At 36.0% G+C, this 22340-nt stretch overlaps 4 protein-coding genes across 5 annotated transcripts; 2 read left to right on the top strand and 2 right to left on the bottom strand.

Moving 5' to 3' along the window:
• Positions 1 to 3661: 3661 nt before the first annotated feature.
• Positions 3662 to 9575, bottom strand: LOC18603376 (clathrin adaptor complexes medium subunit family protein). Its single transcript, XM_018119524.2, has 8 exons — positions 9378 to 9575; positions 9026 to 9172; positions 8293 to 8604; positions 7428 to 7720; positions 6417 to 7312; positions 5805 to 5861; positions 5610 to 5657; positions 3662 to 5474 (listed from the first exon to the last, which is right to left on the bottom strand). Exons 1-8 carry the CDS (start codon positions 9443 to 9445, stop codon positions 5403 to 5405), a joined length of 1893 nt encoding a protein of 630 aa, XP_017975013.2. The 5' UTR covers positions 9446 to 9575; the 3' UTR covers positions 3662 to 5402.
• Positions 3910 to 4968, top strand: GATL4 (galacturonosyltransferase-like 4). Its single transcript, XM_007035305.3, has one exon. The coding sequence runs from the start codon at positions 3910 to 3912 to the stop codon at positions 4966 to 4968; it is 1059 nt and encodes a 352-aa protein (XP_007035367.3).
• A 679-nt stretch (positions 9576 to 10254) lies between the features above and the next one.
• LOC18603375 (F-box/RNI-like superfamily protein) lies at positions 10255 to 14327 on the bottom strand. Its single transcript, XM_007035300.3, has 8 exons — positions 13904 to 14327; positions 13288 to 13533; positions 12626 to 13032; positions 12213 to 12398; positions 11815 to 12007; positions 11399 to 11475; positions 11092 to 11242; positions 10255 to 10888 (listed from the first exon to the last, which is right to left on the bottom strand). The coding sequence occupies exons 1-8, from the start codon at positions 14168 to 14170 to the stop codon at positions 10592 to 10594; spliced, it is 1824 nt and encodes a 607-aa protein (XP_007035362.3). The 5' UTR covers positions 14171 to 14327; the 3' UTR covers positions 10255 to 10591.
• Positions 14328 to 16385: 2058 nt separating this feature from the next.
• LOC18603374 (Mo25 family protein) lies at positions 16386 to 21872 on the top strand. Of its 2 annotated transcripts, XM_088805921.1 has the most exons (12): positions 16386 to 16733; positions 17434 to 17481; positions 17552 to 17716; positions 17793 to 17911; positions 18202 to 18276; positions 18986 to 19079; positions 19187 to 19246; positions 19564 to 19629; positions 19720 to 19818; positions 20368 to 20412; positions 21090 to 21189; positions 21346 to 21872. In XM_088805921.1, the coding sequence occupies exons 1-12, from the start codon at positions 16611 to 16613 to the stop codon at positions 21432 to 21434; spliced, it is 1083 nt and encodes a 360-aa protein (XP_088662047.1). In that variant the 5' UTR covers positions 16386 to 16610; the 3' UTR covers positions 21435 to 21872. The 2 variants fall into 2 exon arrangements, with proteins under 2 accessions (XP_088662047.1, XP_007035360.1); XM_007035298.3 differs by lacking the exon at positions 17434 to 17481 and having other exon boundaries at positions 16388 to 16733.
• The last annotated feature ends 468 nt before the right edge of the window (positions 21873 to 22340 follow it).

Below are 22340 nucleotides of genomic sequence, written 5' to 3'. Positions count from 1 at the left end.
CCTAGTCATTGACTTTCCCGATTTACACAAACCCACAAACTTGGATTTGGTGGATATATATTTCGGCTAGCAACTTTCCATGACATTCCATTAGGACTACAGTTTCCCTTGTGAAATAAAAAAAACACCCCAAAAGCAAATCTTCTGAGGCAGATATAGCTGTTTTGTGGTCTGATGGCATTAATTTTTGATTGGGTTTGGGACCTTTTTTCCATATAATAAGATCCAATGTTGGGTAGAGACTGCAAGTGGGGAGTAGCTACCTAGCATGAGCATGCATGTTTTAATCAAGTATTGTATGTTTCTAGGTAACGTTTGGTTGAACTACACTTAAAGATGAATGTGGTCACCACCACAGCAGAATTTAAATGGGAAATTTTGGGCAGTGGTGAACCATTGACAAAGATGGAGCTGAAGTGAACACCCCCCCCATACCATAAAAGAAATCGATGCTGAAAACTGTCCTAATCTAGTTGGATATGGCTCCCACAGGAATCATACCTCGTAGGTGCTAAGATTTTTGAGGCAAACAAGACATGTTAGGGAGCTTTTAAGTGGCCACAACATAATCTTGAAAAAGCTAGCCCCACAAAGTCAAGTAAGTCTGTCTGTCTCTCTCTCTCACCCATGAAAATGAGTGAAAATACATGCCTCGAGCCCCAGGATGGGAAAGGCCAAAAATCTATTATCCGACCAACAAGGATGGAAATATATATATGGGGGGGAAAATATAGACAAAAGGAGAAAAGGGCATCCAATTCCAAGCCATCAACAGCACAACCCAAACACGCCACATCATTCCTCGTGCTGATCTTGTGTAGGATTAAAAACAAGAAGCACCCTTCTCCTTAAGAAAGAGAAAGGAGAGAATATGCAGAATCTCTCTATGCCTTTGTGTCTGCCTGTTTAGAAAAATGAATTGCTCCACGCAAGAATCATTTTACTGTGTGTGACACCTTCTCTCTGACTCTTTACCCAATTGCCCTGCCTTTACACTACTACTAGTACTGTACTGTCTCTCCTGTCTTATTCGTGACCTTTCCCGTACAGTTTAAGTCTGCTTTGTACAGGAGTTTGCTTCTGTCCCACCCCCAATCATGCTCTCTGCCTCTGTTCCAATTCACTCTGCTTTCCTTCCATTTGAGAATGGAACCCCCCCACCACCCGGATGCTGCCTTATCTAAAGATTTTTCCTTAGCTAGTTCTCACTCCTTTGGTTGTTATGTATCTTACTTTGATGTCAGAATACCATTTCACTGTTTACTTATATCAAATTCAAGCCTAATTGACAAATGAATTGGTTTCTAAATACAACTAACTGATAAGAATGAAGGGTTTTGTTGCAATATGGATGACATAACCATGCGTCATTCCTTTTCCATATGCCTCTGGGTGCCGAAATTGGACCAACCCAGAGTAGCACATAAAACCAGTAAGTGGACCCAAAGGAAAAATAGGAAAAAAGTGAGTGGGAAAGTGCATTCTACAGCCTACTACCTCCAGCAACGGAGAGAATTTCAAGAGATTTCATGAAATTTAGACAGACCCCAAACATCTCTTTTAGATGCCATTGATAATGCAAAAGGATAGGGGAGGGGGGTCAGGCATGGATATGTAAACATGGAGGCCATCATGTTCCCTCTGCTCCAAACTCTCTGCCCTCTTCAAAAAGCTGGTCACTATTAACTTATTAAACCCAACTTTCTACATCCCCTGACTCAAAAACCCACCTAAAAACCAACCCCCCTCCCTCCCTTTTTAACATTTCTCTGGACAAATCTCTTTGAAAAGCTCCCCTACAGTTTCTCCTCACTTTCCCCAATGAGAGTTTTTGGAGAAGCCAAAGTTTATTGTGCTATGGTGATTAGGCTTTTGGGACAGTGGACCAAAAGATAGAGAGCACTGCCGACATCTTGGAACTCTTAATACCGGTTTTAATAAGTGCTTAGAACAGCATATGAGAATCTAAATGTGTACCACTTATGATTACCTACCATTTTGCCAAAACCTTATCTAGGATATGTTGTCAAAGCATATCTCTAACCTTGTTACTCCTCCCTTTGTTGGGTTCTTTTTTTGACAAAAAAAAAAATAAAACACTTTTTTTTTTCTTTTTTTAACACGAATATCAGAAAATTTACTTATGCTTGAAATTGGTTTGTTTAATGTTGGAAGTTTGATTATTTGGCACAAAAGATGGACACAAGTAGTAGGATTTTCTTGCAGACCAAACAGGTCCTTAGGAAGCCCACCAACTGGTTTCATTAGGTTCTCTAGGGAGACAAGAATCTATTACTCTAGCAGTAGGGGAATGAGATGGGGAAAAGAAGTGTATCCTGCTAAAAATGTAACATAATGATTGTAATGTTGATATTGTTATGAGTAGATTATATGCTTAACGTGACATGCATGATACAGCAGGCATCAACTTAAGAAATTAATTCCCTTTTTTTTAATTAAAATATTTCAATGCCAAGTGTAGAGAATCATGTTCCATCAAGTAAACAGTAAGAATCCCCTACTACATCTATTTGTATTCATGATCCCATTTTGCCATTTCTTCTTTGGTTGCCTTCCCCATCTTTCTTGCTCATTGTTTCTCTAATAATTTATAAGAATACTTTTTCAAATTAGGGCTTGAATTGGAGTTCTACTTTCAATTAGAGCCATTGGCATGGTGTACTCTTATTCCCTGGTTTTTTCTTACCTTTTTCCCTTTGATCAGTAGATTAAATTCTGACAGAGCACACAGGAAATACAAGGAAAGCGTATTGAGATAAGTCAACGACCTTCTCATTTCGTTAAGGAATACGCAACCCATCCCCACATGGGATAAGCCATAAGTCCAGCCTCCCCTGCATTTTGAGATACGAAAACATGTGTTTTTGACCTTTGCTAAAAAGAAAAAATGCATGCGCATATGTTGAGACCACATCACTTCACCAGGGGCTCAACCAGGTCAAAGTTGTCAATCATTGCCTGCCTGCCTGCCTACTTCGTTCTCTTTCAGCCTTCGGTTCAGTCGATGGACAAAAGCCTGGTGGGGATCAGCTCGGACGGGCTAGAATGTGGCCCAGGTACAAGAATTTTGGAACCCCAGACAAGTCAAGAACTGGGCTTCTATCGGACTCTGTGTCTTTGGGCTTACAATGGTTCAACAATGGCGTTTTGTCATATATTCAGGATTCTATTTTTAGGACATTAGTTCTCTGGTTGGATAGTCTTCCTTCACCTGGTATTTGTCTTCAACATTCTGCTGCAACAAATATCTCAAAATAAATAAATATTGTTAAGGCAAACAACAGGTAGAGGTTACGAAAATTGTTCTGATAGACAAATTTGCAGAGCTTTACCAGGATTCTAACCTCTGTGGAGTATTTCATAAAACCAAAAGAAACCCCCTTTTTTAGCAAAGTCAAAAACTAAGTGGACGTGGGAAATTGAGATCAAACCAGACCAAACAAAATATGTCTGAATGCATGCCATTGCATTGCAGGGCATGCTCCATGCAATCCTCAAAATGACTCTCCACCGTTGTTCAAAAATGGGCAAACTTCTTTCGTCTCTCAAAATGGGAAGTTAAAAATTAAACAAGGAAATCTCTAAAATTCCCCAAATATCTCCAAAAATCTAGCTATCTCTATCTTCTCTTGATGTTCCCTTTTTGTTGTTTCTTGAGGACAGGCCGTCCGTTTTTCTCTTCCTTACAATTTGCAGCCAATTCTCTCATTCATCCTAAACCATCAAACAAGTTTTCTACCAACCTCTCCTTTAAACCCTTTTTTGTTTTGGGGTGCCGTTAATCAGTTTTTTTTTTTTCCCTACATTTTTTTGTCTCAATGGCTGCTCTATCTTTCATCCTCTAACCTTGAAGTCAACCCCCACAAGAACCCCTGAAGAAGGAACAGGATGGCCTCGTGGAGAACCTCGACCTCTATAGCCTCACTCCTTGGCCTCCTGTCCTTTCTCCTCCTCCACTGCAGCACCACCTCTACCGCCATTCGTGTCAGCACCATCATCCGCAACCCTTCCCCAATGAAACTTCCCATTTTCCGGGAAGCCCCGGCTTTCCGAAATGGTGACTCGTGTGGATCAGAGGAGGCTTACAGGATACACATTGCTATGACCCTTGATGCCAATTACCTCCGTGGCACAATGGCGGCGGTTCTATCCATGTTACAGCACTCAACTTGCCCAGAAAACTTGTCATTCCATTTCCTTTGCGCGCATTCCGATAGTGAGCTCGTTTCAAGCATAAAATCAACCTTCCCTTACCTGAATTTCACAATCTATCGTTTCGACTCAAACCGAGTTCGTGGGAAGATATCCAAGTCAATTCGACAGGCTTTGGACCAACCTTTGAACTACGCCAGGATTTATCTAGCTGATATACTACCAGCTGATGTGAAAAGGGTGATTTACTTGGACTCGGACCTCGTTGTTGTCGATGATGTAGGGAAGCTTTGGGGTGTTGATATGGAAGACAATGTGCTAGCAGCACCCGAATATTGCCATGCAAACTTTACTCTATATTTCAACGATGCTTTCTGGTCTGACCCGGTGCTGTCAAAGACATTCCAAGGAAGGAACCCATGCTACTTCAACACGGGAGTAATGGTGGTGGATGTAGAGAAATGGAGACGAGGAGGATACACGAAGAAAGTTGAACAATGGATGGCGTTTCAGAAGCAGAAGAGGATCTATCACTTGGGTTCTCTGCCACCATTTTTGCTTGTGTTGGCCGGGAACATCAAGGCAGTGAACCATAGGTGGAACCAGCACGGATTGGGTGGAGACAACTTCGAAGGAAAATGTAGGAACCTCCACCCTGGTCCGATTAGCCTTCTCCATTGGAGCGGGAAAGGCAAACCTTGGCTTAGGCTAGATTCCAGGAAGCCATGCGTGGTTGATCACTTATGGGCTCCGTACGATCTTTACCGTTCATCAAGGCATTTTTTAGAAGACTGACAGAAAGGGAGAAAAAAAAAATGTTAGAGACACGGAGAACCATATACACACATACATATATAATTTGAGAGACGGGAAAGGTATAGTAGAGGAGAACCAAAGCAGGCTTTAACACAAATTTAGATTTTGTAAAGAAGCAATGAAAAGTTTTATGTGATAGTAGCAGCAGTTATTAACTTGTAATTGTTTATAGAGTTTTGTGTATGATTTAGAAGACATTAAATTCTTGTCGATCAACAGAATCTTTGTTAGATATGTAATATGAAGTGCTAATTAAAGTTTTAAAATAAAATACCAAATTCTTGATCTTGTAATAATTACATAATACAACAAAAACAAAAGTTGTAGCATTTTCAGTTGGGGCAGCCGATTGCATTGCCTGCCCCTGTTGCAAAAGTCCGTCTCTGTTGGTGAGCTGTATTGTATGCTTTTCGTTACACTTTTGCAGATACAGCAGATGGGCACTTCCCCAATGTATTCCACAAGATATAGTCCCCGGAAGCAATCTGTTAAAAGTTAAACCCACAATGTGCAATGAAAACATGAAGATACCATGCATTAGGTTAATCGTTGTCAGCCCTTTCAAAAGGAATGTGAAGCTAATTCTATCGAAATTTAGATAGGTTTCGAGCTCATCGTACCTGAGTTGATAATTCCACAGGTGCTTTTACAGCAGGATAGATGCTTACCTATGTACAGCACGACAAAATATAAGAAAGCTAGCAACTTCAGTATAATAAAAACATTTCCATTGATGTTCTTGTTAGTTGTTACAGCATGCAGTGTTGTCGAACTGGAGTTAATCGTGGGAGGCAAGTTGGAGGATGTAGACTTACTGATTTGGGATCAATCGACATTCCAGATAATGATGCCCCAACAATCTTGAAAGATACCTGTAACCATGAATGAGGATCAGTGATATGCACTATTGACTGTCAATCACCACTCTACAATATCCAACAAATACATGTTTGATCTTTTTTTATCCTTTTGGGGCCCTCATTTTTTAAGGTAGGAGATGCAATCAGTCTTTAGCAACCCCTTGAATGCTGTCATACCAAACTTTACTCACAAAGGAACCAATATTAGAAGAAGCGGCCAAGACAGAAAACCTGCAGAAGATGGATCCTTAATGAGCCAGCTCTATAGGGCTATAGGCATTCTCTTGAGAGGCTTGAGCAATAGTCTTACTTAAGCCATACCATGCTAAGGATTCAAACCTAGGACTATCTAGCCACTTTCACATTTACCACTAGGTCAATGGGATTCAGTGGTTCAAAAGAAAAGGTTCAATTATGGTTTACAGACCACACCCATTCCCCTTTTCTTTTAGGTACAAGAAGAAGTCTGCAGATGACAAATTAGCAACAAACAGAGTAACTTCAGGTAATTTGCAGAAGTCAAAAAAACAACCAAAAGGATAAAAGGTTCAAGACAGAAGAACATACTTTCGCATAGTTGTATGCCTGCCAGCTAAATGGCTCCTCTAGATCAACTGGAGGAAGATCCTTACTCATTTTCTCCATCAAGAACTCCTCTACATTTACCATATTATTAGTACTCTCTGTCTCATTATCACTATCATCATCTGCTGTGCCTTCAAAGACTGACCTAAAGGAACTTAATCTTTGTGTCTGCCATGGTGCAAACCTAACTGTTCCAGGGAAAGTTGCCTCAATACTTTTCCCTGAAAGTCCTCGTCCACTTGTTATAATTTTCCATTCGACAGAATGCTCTACATTTGAAACTGTTCCAATCGATGGAGTCCCATCAAAAGATAAAATCCTTCTTCTAGGAAAAGGCATAGTCACATTACAGAACTCCATTGTCAAAGGGGACTTATAACCTTCCATTAGACGCAATTTGAACAAAAATGCACCTTCATCCTCAGAGACCATAGACAATTGATAGAATCCCTTTACAGGAGGTCCAAGGCCACATGCTGCCTGATAACGCATCAAAACAAAATTACCCAAAGGCGGTGAGAACATCAGAGCCTGCTTATCCACATTTTGTTCTGGAACCTGAGCACAGGGATGGAATGATAAAGACTCAATCTTAGCTGTGGTCAACCCTGTCAAGGGGAATGACACATCAGGCAGTCCTTCCAATTCTGCTCGACAGTTTATCTGCCCAGAGACTGATAATCTATCAGGAATCTCATCTCGATCATACATGGCAGCATGAAGAGTTTCATGAATGGTGAATAGCAATCTCTGCTTTCCTTTGTACAGATAAGGCTTCCATGCTGGTTGCTTGAGGTCCTGGGGAGGAATATCTAATGAAGAAAAGCCATTAACCTTGATAGAAAAAATATTGGAATAGCTGAGGTCCATGGGTGTTCCTGTATAAAAGATAAATAGTCATTATTAAATAGTTTTGGCAAATTAACCATAAGCAAAAGAAAAAATATACAAGGACATCTGTGATGAGAAATACCATAATGAAAAAGTACCAACCAAAAGGCATTGCGCTACTTATGAAACTTCTAAGTGCATCTTTATCCAAAAGCCTTGAACCAATTTTTGGAACATCAGATGCAAGAGCTCCTATCGCAGCAGTGCCAGAGGGTGTAGAAGATGCAACAGGTGCAGCTACTGGTTTTGCCCTTGAGGAGATACCTGATATCCCAATACTTCCAGTTAGTGAATCTAACAACCCACCTACTGATGGTGATGCACTTACAACCACCTCAGGTTCTACTACATCCCCAGTAACTATGTCACCAATGGCATGAGCCACCATGAATGCCCTGCAGCATAAGAAAAAAAAGCACTAAAACAATCAGCTACCTCCCTTTTTTCCTAGTAACAGAGAGGATACAAAATTGCGTAATGAACAGAAAAATAATGAACCATTTCACAATAACTGAATTAAGAAAAAAAATTTTAGACAAGTTTTGTTTCATTGGAAGTGTGAAGCAGTTCTACTACAAACTCAAAGCACAAAACAAGCTGAACACCAGATTTAGTCACAACTGCAACAGAAGAAATTACATGATAGAAAAATTCTCATAGCTTTCTATTCTATATGTGACACGTCATTAAATGAACTGAGAACATGCAGGACAAAATGATTTCACATTCCTTCATGGCTATTTTCAAAATAAAAAATGCATACAGTGATAACAACAAGAAAATATAGGAAATGACTATGTAAAGCCAGCTTAAAAAGGAAAATGAACAAACAGAATAGATAAGTTCTTGAAAGAGGAAAAGGAAGATAAAGAAAGATTTATAAGAGATGATTTTATTTTTAAAAAAATGTGGAGATAATCTGCTGGCACTATGTTTTCTGAATAATATTGCAAGTAACTTACCATACCCTGTGATGGATGGAAGATCAAGGAGTAGAGAAGATAAATGTTCATCGGTCATGACAGCATTTCCGCAATCAGATCTCTGACACAACTTAGCATAAGCCTTTACATGCCTGGGCTCAACTAAAGGCAGTATAAGGATGCAATAAGGACCCTTTATGTGCAATGCTAAGGGCCACAATAGATTATTCTCTCCTTCCTCCCCTTTGTTTATGTAAAGGCCTATAATATGACGCGTAATTGGATCATCAACCCATGAATCAGATCCTTCTCTTGACTGCGTTACGCGTATACCAAATCCACGGACAGACCCCTCCCTACAATTGGCAGCGAAACAAGTCAAAAGTAACAAAGCACAGATATTTGAATTGAAATTAAATTTGGAAATGCAAGTAGCATCATTTACACAGGATATATCATATAGCTATAGGGTGGAAATTTTATGCACTTGTTGGTTGTTACTTTTATAATACTTTGCTTTCGAATCGAAACGCAGCGTTTCGGTTTTTGCTTCCGGAAGAAAAAGGTAAGTACCGAAAGTAACAAACAAATTGAGCCTTATCAATAATGATTTCGTTAATTTAAGCAACTATTTAATTTCATAGTAAATTAGTAAGGCCACAATAATAATAACACTCATATGCAATTTAAGCAGTAAAAGAAGTAATCAATAATAAAAGTTATGTTCATGTCATTAATAAAAGAGATTCGTAAATGGACACTAGAAGATTAGCTAACCTTCCCTTTCTCTCAAAGAAAGCGGCAGCTAACTCTGAATCGGAGGGAAGCGAAGAAAATACAGTGTACTTAACAGGATCATCGACGGAGCTCTCTTTTTCACTCTGGACAGCAGCTCGCCACCGCTTCTCCACCACCGGAAACCTCCTGAACATTTAAACCAAATCAAATCAAATTTAGATTATCTTTTTCCTTATCGAAATTCTTTGGATCTTAAGCACTTCTCCTTAGTAATATCAAGCTCCATTTTCAAATCTCAAAGCAAAAACAGGAAGAAAATAAATCCCTAAAGAATATTCGTACAAATGAGAGATTAGAAATGAAAAGGTGAGTTCCCGGTTATGGATTAAACCTGGAGAAAACGACGGCGTCGAAACTGTTGAGGATCCACAGTGCTCTGATACTGCAATCGTTAGGCATGACTTTGCTCTTTTACCTTTTTTTTTTTCTTTTTTTTTTGAGAGAGAGAGTTGAAGACGGGAAATGAAGGTGCCGAGAAAAAGAGCCACGGAAGGAAGGCGTTGGTTCTCTTTCGGAATCTGGAAACTGTCCGATGCTTATTACCAAAACGCATCGTTTCGTTTCAGTAAACGACGTAGTATATTGTCATCGAGACAGGACCACGACAGGAGTCCTAACCAATGTCAACGATGTAATTGAAAAAGTTTTCTAATATTTCTTTCCCCTCAAATCTACCACCATTTAATTATTCTAATATAATATTTTAAAAAATTTCGAATTATTTAATAAAATAATTTTTATATTTTCACTTTAAATCAAATAGACTTTTATAATAAAAGATTGATTATCCATCATTAATTAAAACATCAATAGTCACTTTTATTTCACATGAAACTACCTTAAAAGATAAAAATGACACAACAATATTATCATAACACATTAAACATATAATATTATCATCCACTGTAATGTATCAATATATCATATTAATATTGTATGATATAAAATAATAAATAATATTATTTTGAACAATAACATTTAATTAACTATTAATCATAAAAAATTTAAAATTTAATTAAATATAATAAAAAATTTAAAATTTATTTAAAATTTTCTATATCATGTCAAACTATATTTGATAATTTCTTAGTCCAATTCATTATTGATTTTTTCTTTTACACTAAAATGAATGTCTCGCGGACGTCAACAATGTGTCATGGGATTAATATGTGGGTGAAATTCAAAATATGTAGCAATATTCTTCCATCTTAAACAAAAAGATTTAGCATGTAAACTAGACAATATTTTGAAGGAAAATACAGAAAGAAAACTTGAAAAGCATTCCTTAACCTAAGATTTCTATAACTAAAATGTACATAATTTATTAAAGAAAATGCCATACAACAAGAACCTTGATATTATTTCAAAAAAAAAAAGAACCTTGATACATGGAAAGTGACTTGGAAAAGGCAAAAAAAAAAAAAAAGAAAGAAAAACCATTAAATAAGCAGGAAAGGCATGTACAGTAAAAACTTGAATCTTCTTCATGTCATGTTAGCTGTTTGAGACGTGGTCAGCTTGATTTGCACAACTCGATGTCCTAAACTACAGGTCCACGCAAAGATAGGAGAGGACTGAACCGGCTCTTCTTTTGGTTCTAGGGCTAACCTTCCATTTCTCGACCAGGACCTTCTTTACGCTGGGGCAACTAGAAACCACGGTGGCAACTCCGGCGGCGGTTATGCTAGGGCAGTAGACCATGTGGCAGGACTCAAGCATTTGGCAATTTTTTACGAGGTGGGAAAGACCAATGTCGGTTATTTGGCGGCAATGTGAGAGGACTATGTCCTTGAGTAAGGGGCAACCTTCACCTAACTCAGCCAATGCCATATCTCCCAAATTCTGCCATAAAGGAATCAATAAGCAAATATTAAAAAGGAATTGCAAGCAAAAGAAAACACCAATTGGATTGAGGGGGAGGACAGAGCATCAGAGGTTGCAGCACACGGACCAGGGTATACAAACAAAGTAAAACAGAAGTACATGCACGTGAAGAAGCAAAGACAAGGAGAGGGAAGGAGGGGGGGGGGGGGGCGGGGACACACCTGGAGAACACTAACATCTAGGTAGGAGAGTTGAGGGCATCCTCTTGCAATGGCTACAATTCCAGCATCACCAATTTGGTTGCAGCCACTGACATTTAGATGTTGTAAGGGGCATCCCTGACCAACGGCAATAAGAGCCTCATCCCGCACCCTAGTAGTAAAAAAGCTAAGCTTAGACAAAATGCGAATAGGTGCACCATATTTCAGACAAAACAAAAATTTCACTAACAGCTGAAAACATGTAGCAGTGTGGACAAATAGCATTATCACACAAACTAAGCAGAAGGGAAAGTACAATGAGACACACCTATCACAAAATCGAAGACTAAGATCCGTGAGAGAGTGACAATTCTCACCAACTGCTATGATTCCCTTGTTTCCAACCTATTGACAATGAAAAGCATAAAAGTTAAGGATTTATATCACCATTTTTTCAATTGCTGAAACTGAAATAACAAACGACTGAAAAAGCATCCAAAAAAAACCAGCAAGTCTACACAAGATGGAGACTCAAAAGATGAAGCATTACAATATCTGAAAAATTCTTGCTTAAAACATTTCTGAGAATATTTTGAATCAAAACTATATTCTTTAAATAATGAACCACCTAATTTCCATGTTACATACAAAAGAAAAGCATCGTGCATCTAGTAGTGGTTCAAGCAAATTGTCAGCGGAGGAATAACTCCATCAGAAGAGAGAGAGAGAGAGAAAGAGAGAGACCTCATAACATCTCCTAATATGGAGTTTCTTCAAATTTCTGCAACCATATGCTATACTGCAAATCGCTTCATCTCCAATGCTAGAGCAATCTACCAAGTGAAGAGCTTGCAAGTCTTTACAGCCCCTTCCAACTTCATAAAGAGCAAAATTACCAATTCTTTGGCAGTATAATAAAGCCAACTCAGTAAGGCGCCTACACAAAATCAAGAGCTTCAGAATTAACATAGTTCAAAATTTTCAAGAAAATTATAGACACTTGGAAATGTTGATTAACTACAGTTTGCAAGCCCAAAAATGCCCAACCATAGGGATTGGGTATGAGCCCTAGCTCCTGCTAAAGCCTGGGACTCTTGCCTCCTTAAAAAGTAGCAGGGGAGAAAAGTAAAAGAGGAACATACGGGCAATATTTCCCAACAGACTCCAGTCCAATGGTTCCAATATTGTGGCAGCCATTAACTTCAAGATGCGTAAGTTCAGTGCAACCAGTGGCAATTGCCTCCAGACCCTTGTCGCTCAGGAAATAACAATCACTCAGAGTAAGATTTTTTAGCTTCTTGCACCCTTTCCCAACTGCACGAAGACCCCTGAAACATAAATCAAAATTATATTCAACAATCTTACCATGTATCACTAAACATAATCCATAGACCTTAGAATTAGACAACAAAACTTTGGTAAAGCTCCACTTTTTTTCCAAAAGATAGAATTAGAGGGGGGAAAAACAAACTGGTCACATTGACGTAGGATATCCAATTCAATTAGGGTAATATTTCTATCATCTTGCATAAGAAATCCAAGAAGAGTAATTAACTTGTCTGTAAATTGCTGGAAACTGTACAAGGCCAACATTTCCAATGACAAACAAGAAACTCCCACAGCCGTCAGTGCCTCATCTGTAACATTAATACATAGTAACTTCAAGACTTTTAAAAGAGGACATCCTTGGGCAATAGCAAGGATCCCTTTATTGTGGATAAACTCTGAATCTAATGACAAGGTCTCAAGAGATTTGCAGTGAGACCCCACAGCTTCCAATGATCTGTCAGTTATTCTGGCACAAGCAGCCACACCAAGAGATTTCAATGATTTCCCACAACCAGTGGCCAAATCAACCAATCCTGCATCAGTCAAGCTTTCACAGAAACGCAAATTTAGGTCCTCGAGTTGCTTGCAACACTTGCCAACAACAGCTAGACCTTGATCTCCAACATAGCAACCCTAGAGAAAAACATCATAATCAACAGAAGTTTATGTAGTGCACTTTTTACTGAACATGACAAGTAGAAATTCATAGAATATGGTTCTGCAGTTTAAGTATTACCGACTGAGGATGGACACTTGACAGCGGAATATATACATATCACTAGGTAGTAGAAATAATTTGTTGTAACAATAAGCCATAAACAACCAAAATGAGCTACATGATAAAGTATATCACCACGCACTCTCTGCTACAACGCAATGAAAAATTACCTGCAAATCCAAAGATTTCAAGAAGTAACATTTCTGTGCAAGGGACATTATGCCCAAACTTGTAACATTAGAGCACCAGATTAAGCTCAACTTTTCTAGTTTAGAAAAGCCATCGGCAACTGCAGTCAGACCAGCATCCGTCAAACAGAATGATTCACACACCTCTTCTTCGGACCCACTTTTTTCACCAGCATAATGCACCTTGAGAGATGTCATAGCATTCTCATCTCGACCACGCCTTTTCCCCTGCACCAACAGTTTAAACCACCTCTTTAACATGTCCATTTCGTTCCTTCTTGCTTCTGGACGTAAAAAGCAAGAAACACCTTTGGATATAAAAGGAAACAATATTTTATAAAATAAATATTAAAAATGTAATTATTTTTTCATAGCAAATGTAAATGATGTTCCTTTTACATGAATATACTAATTATATTATAATCAATATTACGTTTCAGTCATTTGTTTTTAGGGTTAAATCAATTATGATTTTTTATTTCAATCAAATAAAGTATTAAAGATAGTAATAATTATCATTTCCAATGCGCATAAACTTACAAATTAGGCCAAAAAATTCTCAAATTAATCTCAATTTAACGAATTCGAGGTTTGTTACCACGTTGACAGGTACATAAACGGACAATCTCTCGTCAATGTGGACGGCTTTGACATTGACGAAGCGTTGAGCGAGGAGCTTGACAAATAAGTCGGGGCTTCCTGAGGCGTCGATGCGGAGGGTGCTGCGGCTGAGCCTTTCGAGGCCGAGCCACCGTTTACAGACGAGGGAACAGGCGTCATGGCTGGCTTTGGAGTCCACCCGCCGTAAGATCTCCAGGATCAGCTCGTCGGGAAGACACGTGTTGATCCAATCATGGCCTCGCATCGGGGACTTTCGCGAATTTTTTTCTTCCTTTTTAGGATCTCGAAACGGAAATTTTTTTTTTAATTTAATTTTTCGAACGTGATTTGGAGAAAAGGAAGGAGAAGACTTCGTGCTTTGGGTGTGAGTGACAAATTAGCTTTCGTTGTAAATATTTGGGCAATCGGTTGAGTCGGCAGGCAACTGGGAAAACACCTTCGTTTTCATTTTATTCCCGGTAATGCCACCCGCCCTTTTTTTTTATTGTTGTTTGTAATTAAAACGTGTAAGGACTTTAATTTGGCCAAAAATAGGACGAGTTATTTTTATCTAATATTGGATAAATTTGATAAATGAATAATTATAAGATAAATAAATGATGGAGTAATAGCTTGAAAATAATAATTATCCTACTATTTATATATATAATTATACAATAAAACAAATTTACTAATTAAAATTTTTAATTACTAAATTTGATATTTTGTCAATGCATCTATTATTAAAATTCGAATTTTAAGAGTAACAAGATCTTATTAGGAATTAATGGATCCGAGATTTAATAGTTTTTTTATAAACAATTGAATATTTTGTTTAAAGTAAAATCATATAAAAATTTAAGGATTTTTCATATTTTTTTCATTTATAATCTTTTTATATGTTGTTCAATTCGATTTTTTATTTATTTTATTGGGTATTTAAAATTGAAAATATGGTATAAATATGTATTTCTTTTTCTTTTCTTTTTGTTTTTTCGACTTAAACTATAGAAAAAAAAAAGGTGAGAATGTGTATGTTCACAATTAATTTTTTTATTCATTTACATTTAAATGGTTAAAATTTGAAATTTGAACTATAAAGCTTTTATATTAAAATATTGAGGAAAGATAGGATTTATGAAATAATCTAACTTATTTTTTATAACATAAGGATCCAATGACTTTCACGTGTAAATAAACAAAACTTATAATTGTCATATTTCCTTTTCATAGTTTTTATTACTAGATTTGTATTTTAGTGTTGAATTTTTTTTAAGTTACAATTACAAGTAAAATTTTCAATTATAATCAAATAATTTTCATATGTATCACAAATTACATTAATAAAAATACTTAATAAATTAATAAAAAATTAATTAAATTAACATATGGTGAAACTTGAGCTTAAATTGAAAAGTGAAGTTAAAATGTTAGCATGTAGTGAATTCAAGTTCAAATTTTAAATTACATTAATCTTTTCACATTGTATTATAAAAAATAATATGATTTAAAAATAAAAATATATAATATTTTAAAAATTTTGAAAATTTTAAATAAATATTTTTGTTTTGAATCAAATAGACTATTGTGACAAACGATTAAGTAACTATCATTAGAAAAAATGTTACCTATCATTTCTATGTCACCTAACGATGATGTAGAATATGAAAATATTATGTAATTATATCATCGTATAAGATCAATGTATCATGCTCTTATTTATTATGATATGTCAACATGTAACATCAATATCGTAAAATAACGAATGAATTTGATAGATGATGTTCTAACTACTTATAATTAATTATCATGTAATTATATTATCATATCACATCAATACACTACATTATCATACATATTATATCAATATCAGTATATTATATTCTTATCTATTATAACATGTCAATATGTAATGTTAATATCGTAAAATAACGAAAGAAATTGATAGATAATGTTATAACTAATTATAATTAGTTGTCATGTAATTATATCGTCATGTCATATAAACACACTACATTATCATACATATTACATCAATATCTTAAAATGACAAATAAAACTAACAAATGATATTGTGATTAATTATAATTAATCATTAAAATTTATTTGAATTAAAATAAAAACATACAAATTTGATTAAATATAATACAAAATATTTATTTTATTTTTTTAATAGCTTAAGAGTTTTTTTAATATTATATCAAATAAAAAAACTATCTTATAAATCGTGATCAAGTTTAAAAATTTTGTAAGCTGATTTATATATTTTTTGTGTTCATTTAGATAATCATGTTAACTTAATTATTCAATAATAATCTTTATTTATAATAAAATGAGCACATGGTAAATATAAAAATCATTTAATAAAATCGTTAAAATCAATTGTTGGTATGTAATAAGGATGCAAGTCAAATGTGCATTAATAATTTATATTTATCAATTATTTAATAATAATAAATAGTAACAAAGAATACTAAATTATTATTATTTTTGCCATAGACTTGCATGTTTTCTTTTTCACTTTTTGAGCAATTTCTGTTGTCCTAAATTCCCATGAATTTCAAGTGAAACAAAAATGTGAAAAGTCTCCATGATCAACAGATCAATCGATTAATTTTGCCTTTTTCTCAATCTACAAGTCCTTCATCGAAGCGAAATTGAGAGAATTGAATTTGGGTCATATCATTTGCAATAATTGATCGATCATGTCTTTCTCATTCTTCAAGCCGTCGAGGCCGAAAACCCCGCAAGAGGTAGCCAAGGCGATCAAGGACAGCCTCATGGCACTCGACACCAAAACCGTTGTTGAAGTTAAAGCCCTTGAAAAGGTCTACTTTTTTGTTTCTGGGGTTTCTTTCTTATGCTCAAATTTGGTACAATTTCATACATTATTTGAATTCCTTTTTGTTTTGGGATTTCAGTTAAGTGGGTGAGTTTCAAATTTGTTATAAAATTGGAATGATCAAATGGGTTTTAAGAATTATTTTATTTGGTAATGGTTTTGGCATTGATTTTGCTGGTTGTTTTAGATGTTTTACATGCTATGTCATTTACTTTGCTGTTCTTCCCATATCTTTGGAGCTCTTTGCTTTCCCAACTTGCATGAAATGCTAATGATTGCCATTAGGATGTCAGTAATGAAAATGTTCGCAAATGTCATTTGTTGTAATAAAAACCAAATGGCTAATGCTTTGTTTCTTTTTCTTTTTCTTTTTCTTTTCTGTACATAAGAAAATCCATTGCCCTTTGAGCTACGGCAATGGAGCTACAGCAATGGAGTTAGCTTTCCCATCTAAGTCCACTTCAAGATTTGAATCTGAGACCTCCAAGTTGAATGTTTCCAGTTCTAAACCTAGGGGATAAAGAAGGCAATGCTTGCTTGGTTTCTATGCCTGCCAATGTTTGCTCATGGGATCAACACCATTTTAGCCTACTTTTCAGTACATGTTAGACAGAAAGATGTTTGGTTGCGGATGGATGATTTTTGTTTTAGCAACAAGCAAATGTTGGGGTTTTATTTTATTGCAGGGTTTATGTTCAGAAATGAAATCAAGAACGGACTGCCGAGGCATTCAAGTACTTTGTTAACTACCCATTTACATTTTCAAAAATTTGGATATCAATAGTTTTGTTTTTATTGTCTTAGGCTATGGAAGAAGTTGAAAAGAATTTTGTGACAATGAGATGCATGCTTTCTGGAGATGGGGAGGTTGAACCGAATGTGGATCAAGTCTTACAGCTGGCACTTGAAATTTCGAAAGAGGGTGTTCTTTCTCTTGTTATTCACAAATTACCCATACTGGGATGGGAAGTAAGTTCTTGATATTCTACTATTTGGCTCATATATGTTATTTAAAGGCATGCCAATGGAATATGTATTTTTGCAGGCAAGAAAGGATTTGGTACACTGTTGGTCCATATTGTTGAAGCAAAAAGTTGACTCCACATATTGCTGTGTGGAGTACATTGAGAACCATTTGGAGTTACTAGACTTTCTTGTAGTTTGGTAAGGTTATGAATGCATTGTCTCATTTATCTTTCTCCATGCCTTTTTTTTATTTTTGAGCTTTAAAATCTCTATAATATGTTGTCTATTACGTGCTTAATAAAGAGGTCATAAAACTGGTTTAATGTGACACTTTCTCTCTCTTCTCTATTTGTTGGGTTAAGAGTGGGTTGTTTATCTTTATAGGATGGCATTGACCAGTATTTATACTGAAATGACATGGACAAAATCATGCGTGCTATTTAATCATTAAAAGTTGTGTAAGACTTATTGCTATCTTTTGGAAGCAGCTATGATAACAAGGAAATTGCTTTAAGTTGCGGAAATATGTTGAGGGAGTGCATCAAATTTCCAACACTTGCACAGTAAGACATTTGAGCTTTATGCCTATTTCTTCATATGATTGAAGTATATTATAATGTTGCTAAAATAATGCTAGGGTTAAAAATGTTACTTATATATCATCTAAATTTTGGCCATCTTTCCATGTTACCTTGATTGATATCATCAATTTCATTTGTATACTCTTTTCCAACTATGGTTTTAGATGTCTAGCGTGTACCAATTCTTATGCATGAGGCTTTCTTGAGATGAGGTAGTGAAGAAGCAGAATATACATGAAATATGTTGGTTTAAGCTCAACATCCAGATATGACTCCAGTTCTTGGTAGACTAATTAATGATCACTTTCAATATCTTAAGGTATTAACTTGAAACTTAAGTTCCTGGAGATAAACTCTTTTTAGTATTCTAAAATGGTATGTTTTAAATTATCAAGTGCAAAGCATATTATGAGGATTTTGAGTAAAAGAACCTTGCATGCTGGGTATTCAGGAACTGGTTAAGTTTAGAGGTTGGCACCCATTCTACTTCAAAAGTGCTGGTTGCTGCTTTTGTCAGATGTCAAAATTTTAGCTGGTTTGTGTTGATGAACTAGTACAAGTAAATTAAAGGAGGAAAAATTGGCTGCTAGGGCACTTTTTTCTTTTTATATACATGGTTTTTGTGCAAAATGTCTTTACTGAAAAGCAAGTTTCACTTTTTCACCAGTTATATTTTGTAGTGATTTTTCAGATACATATTAAAGTCTGCTAGCTTTGTATTGTTCTTCAAATTTGTGGAGTTGCCCAACTTTGATGTTGCTTCTGATGCATTTTCAACATTTAAGGTTAGATCTATTAGTTGTTAAGTCTTACTGGTACTTGAGATTAAGCAAATACATTTTCAGGCTCCATGCTTTCTTCTTCTTATGCATCTTTCATTGAATTTTCTCAGGATCTGCTTACAAAACATGGAACATTGGTATCTGAATATTTGACTGCTCATTATGATGAGGTACATTAACAACCTGCCTACTCTCATATCTTTGTGACTCGGGACTGATCTAGGCGGAGCCTGATTTTGCTTTAAGACTTTTAGTGGAACTATGTTGATTGAATGTTTCAACCTAGAAGATCTGCTCAGCTAAATAATTTCTTTGAGAATGTTTTATTTTGTTTGTAACCTTTTGGTAAGGGACATCAAATGCTACCCCTGATTTTTTGTGTATCTGCATGTTGCAGAGCTGTGAAGGTGTTTGTCTTCGTGATTTTGTTAAAATGTTCATCTTCCATTTCTCTGTTACCTTATCTAATGAGAAAATGTTGTTCCAGTTCTTTGATCTGTACGAAAAACTCTTGACATCTTCTAATTATGTGACAAGAAGGCAATCTTTAAAGGTTGGTTTTCCCTCTCTCTTGCTCTCTCTCTCTCTGTTTTGCTCTGTTGCTTGGTAAGATATCTTAATGCTGCAATATTTCTGGATTTAGCTTCTATCGGAATTTCTTTTGGAGCCTCCAAATTCCCATATAATGAAGCGCTACATTTTAGAAGTTCGGTATTTGAAAATCATGATGACATTGCTAAAGGTATGGCTTCTTCTTAACTGGACCTTTTCTCGTTTCTGATTGTTTTGGTGTTAATTGGTTTGAATTATCCATTGGTAGCCATGATGTCTTATTGAAATGGGTTCTGATTTACATTCAACAATCATACACTCTTGCATCTTCCACTGTCCACTATTGGGCCTGAAGAGACATGAGAGATGAGTGATGCAAGGGTGAGAGGTGGTAGTGCAGGATGATATTTTTGTTTTATGGAAACTACTCAACTTATTAAATATTCTTTTGGCCTTTCAACTTTGAGTGATGCTAGGGTGAGAGGTGGTAGAGCAGGATGATACTTTTGTTTTATGGAAACTACTTAACTTTTTCAATATTCTTTCGGCTTTTCAACTTTGAATGCATTGGACCTAGTGGACCCATTTGAGCTTTCTGTTTTAACTTGTATGTCGGATAAGATTGTCTCAGTCTGATTCCTTGATACATCAAATATCTTAACTGTTGAGAAGAACTTGTTTGAAATTGTCTATTGTATGGTTTGACCTTTTTTTTCTGCTCTATTTTGTGTCAAAGCAGGATGCAAGCAAAAACATTCAGATTTCTGCTTTCCATATCTTCAAGGTGTTTTTCCCCTCTCCCTCTCACTCATTCACACACATAAACAGACATGCATGGACACATCTTTTTTGCTAGTCCCATTCCAGGCCTATCTGCAGGCAAGTGCATGTTCTGGCATGAATTCTTAAGAATGTGTCTGTTGTAAATAAGTCTCAGGGCAATGTGATAAGTTAATAATTAGACAAGAAAGATGCCTGATGGTAGGCATTAGTTTGAAACTGATGGGATGGCACTTGTATGCACCAAATTGAACTTATTTGGTAAGTTTATCATACTAACATTGAGAGAAGAACTGAGTTGTTTCAAGCTAACCTCTGTTCAACTTGGCTGTGAAAGTTCCCAATGTCTCTTATCTCTTTCTCTCACTTCAATTAACCCTAAACTATGTCATAATAAATGGAAAATCCTTCACATCTTATGATGGTGATAAGATGTTCTCAACTGCTCAAAAGCTATTCAGATATTAATGTTGAAGATAACCTCTTCAGACTGAAATTTAGCCTTGGGCACATTATGCATAGGAGTATTTTTCCTGCTGCATTTTCAAAGCCAGTTGGCTCTTCTCGACATAAAATTACTTGGACTGTTGGATGCAAATTACTTATATAAGCTAGATAAAAGGAAAAGGATTTTACTATCTAATTGCTAGTATTGTTTTTCTCCTTTGCTATCACATGCAGGTTTTTGTTGCTAATCCTAACAAACCAAGAGAAGTAAAGATTATTCTGGCCAAAAACCATGAGAAATTGCTGGATTTGCTTCACAATCTCTCAGGAAAAGGTACTTAATCTTTTGGCCATACATTTTCTGAAAAAATGGCACCAGATACACGGCTGGGTTATAAATTTTCTATTTGAAACTTTGTTTAAATGGTTCTCATAAATGGAATTTTAGTTTTCTTCCTGCTAATCTGTTAAGAAATAATTGTTGTCACAGGTGCTGAAGATGAGCAATTTGAAGAGGAAAAGGAACTAATTATCAAGGAAATTGAAAGAGTATCCAGGTTGCCAATTCTTGATCGCTAGGTACCTTCTCGTTGATATCTATTCTATTAAGTGCTAATTCTGAGTGATGATCTTCCATGGTGTGGAAACTGTCTGCCAAGGATAGAAAGTTGCATTTAAGGATTATCTGAGCCCCTGGTTTTAGAGGATATATGAGAAATTGTAAGCCCTTGTAATATCTTGTTAGGAGCGTCTCTGGAAAGTATGGTATTGTTGTACAAGGTGTGAAGAAAAAATAACTAGATTTGACTTCTAAGTGGCCAAAAAGGGTGATTGTATGAGCATCTGCCCACTCATTGTGCTTTAGTGTAATACCATGTAAGTGTTGTATGACCCGGGTGTGTAGCATAATTGAAGCATTTTTCCCCTTAGCAAGTAAAGGTTTGGTTTGTTAGTTCTTTGTCATGGAATCCTGTGAACATTCTTCAGTGATTGAGTAATATGATGGAATTTGCTGTATTATTGGTACTTGGTAGCTAGCTATCTTTCTAAGATACTAAAGCAAAGCTTCCCAAATAGAAAAACTTGACAGCCTGCCGTTTTTGAGGTAAGGGACTGTGAACCATTGGGCACATCCAGAGCATTTGAAAGGATGGGGTTTGGCAACCCTTGATCAGGGCATCCAAAAGTTAAATTCAAGCTCATATTATTCATTTTCTCTGTTTGTTAATATACGAATTTTGGAAGAAAGATGATTCGAATCTGAGTTTCGGAGATGAAGGTAGATACACTTAGCTTAGAACTGATGTCGAAATCGAACCAAGGTTTATCTTACGCACCATAATAAGGTAGTTGATTTAAATTATTGAACTTTTGTATTTACCAAATCTAGTGTAAAGTGTCCAAGCTTAAAGAAGTGACATGGTTTGTATAATTAATAATTATATATCAAAATATTTGATTTATTAGTTGATATTTGTTTTTTTA

The sequence above is a fragment of the Theobroma cacao genome, chromosome 4 (genome assembly GCF_053813885.1).
Source record: "Theobroma cacao isolate CCN51 chromosome 4, ASM5381388v1, whole genome shotgun sequence".
In the NCBI taxonomy this organism is placed as follows: domain Eukaryota; kingdom Viridiplantae; phylum Streptophyta; class Magnoliopsida; order Malvales; family Malvaceae; genus Theobroma; species Theobroma cacao.
This window is presented reverse-complemented; position numbering and strand designations above follow the sequence as displayed.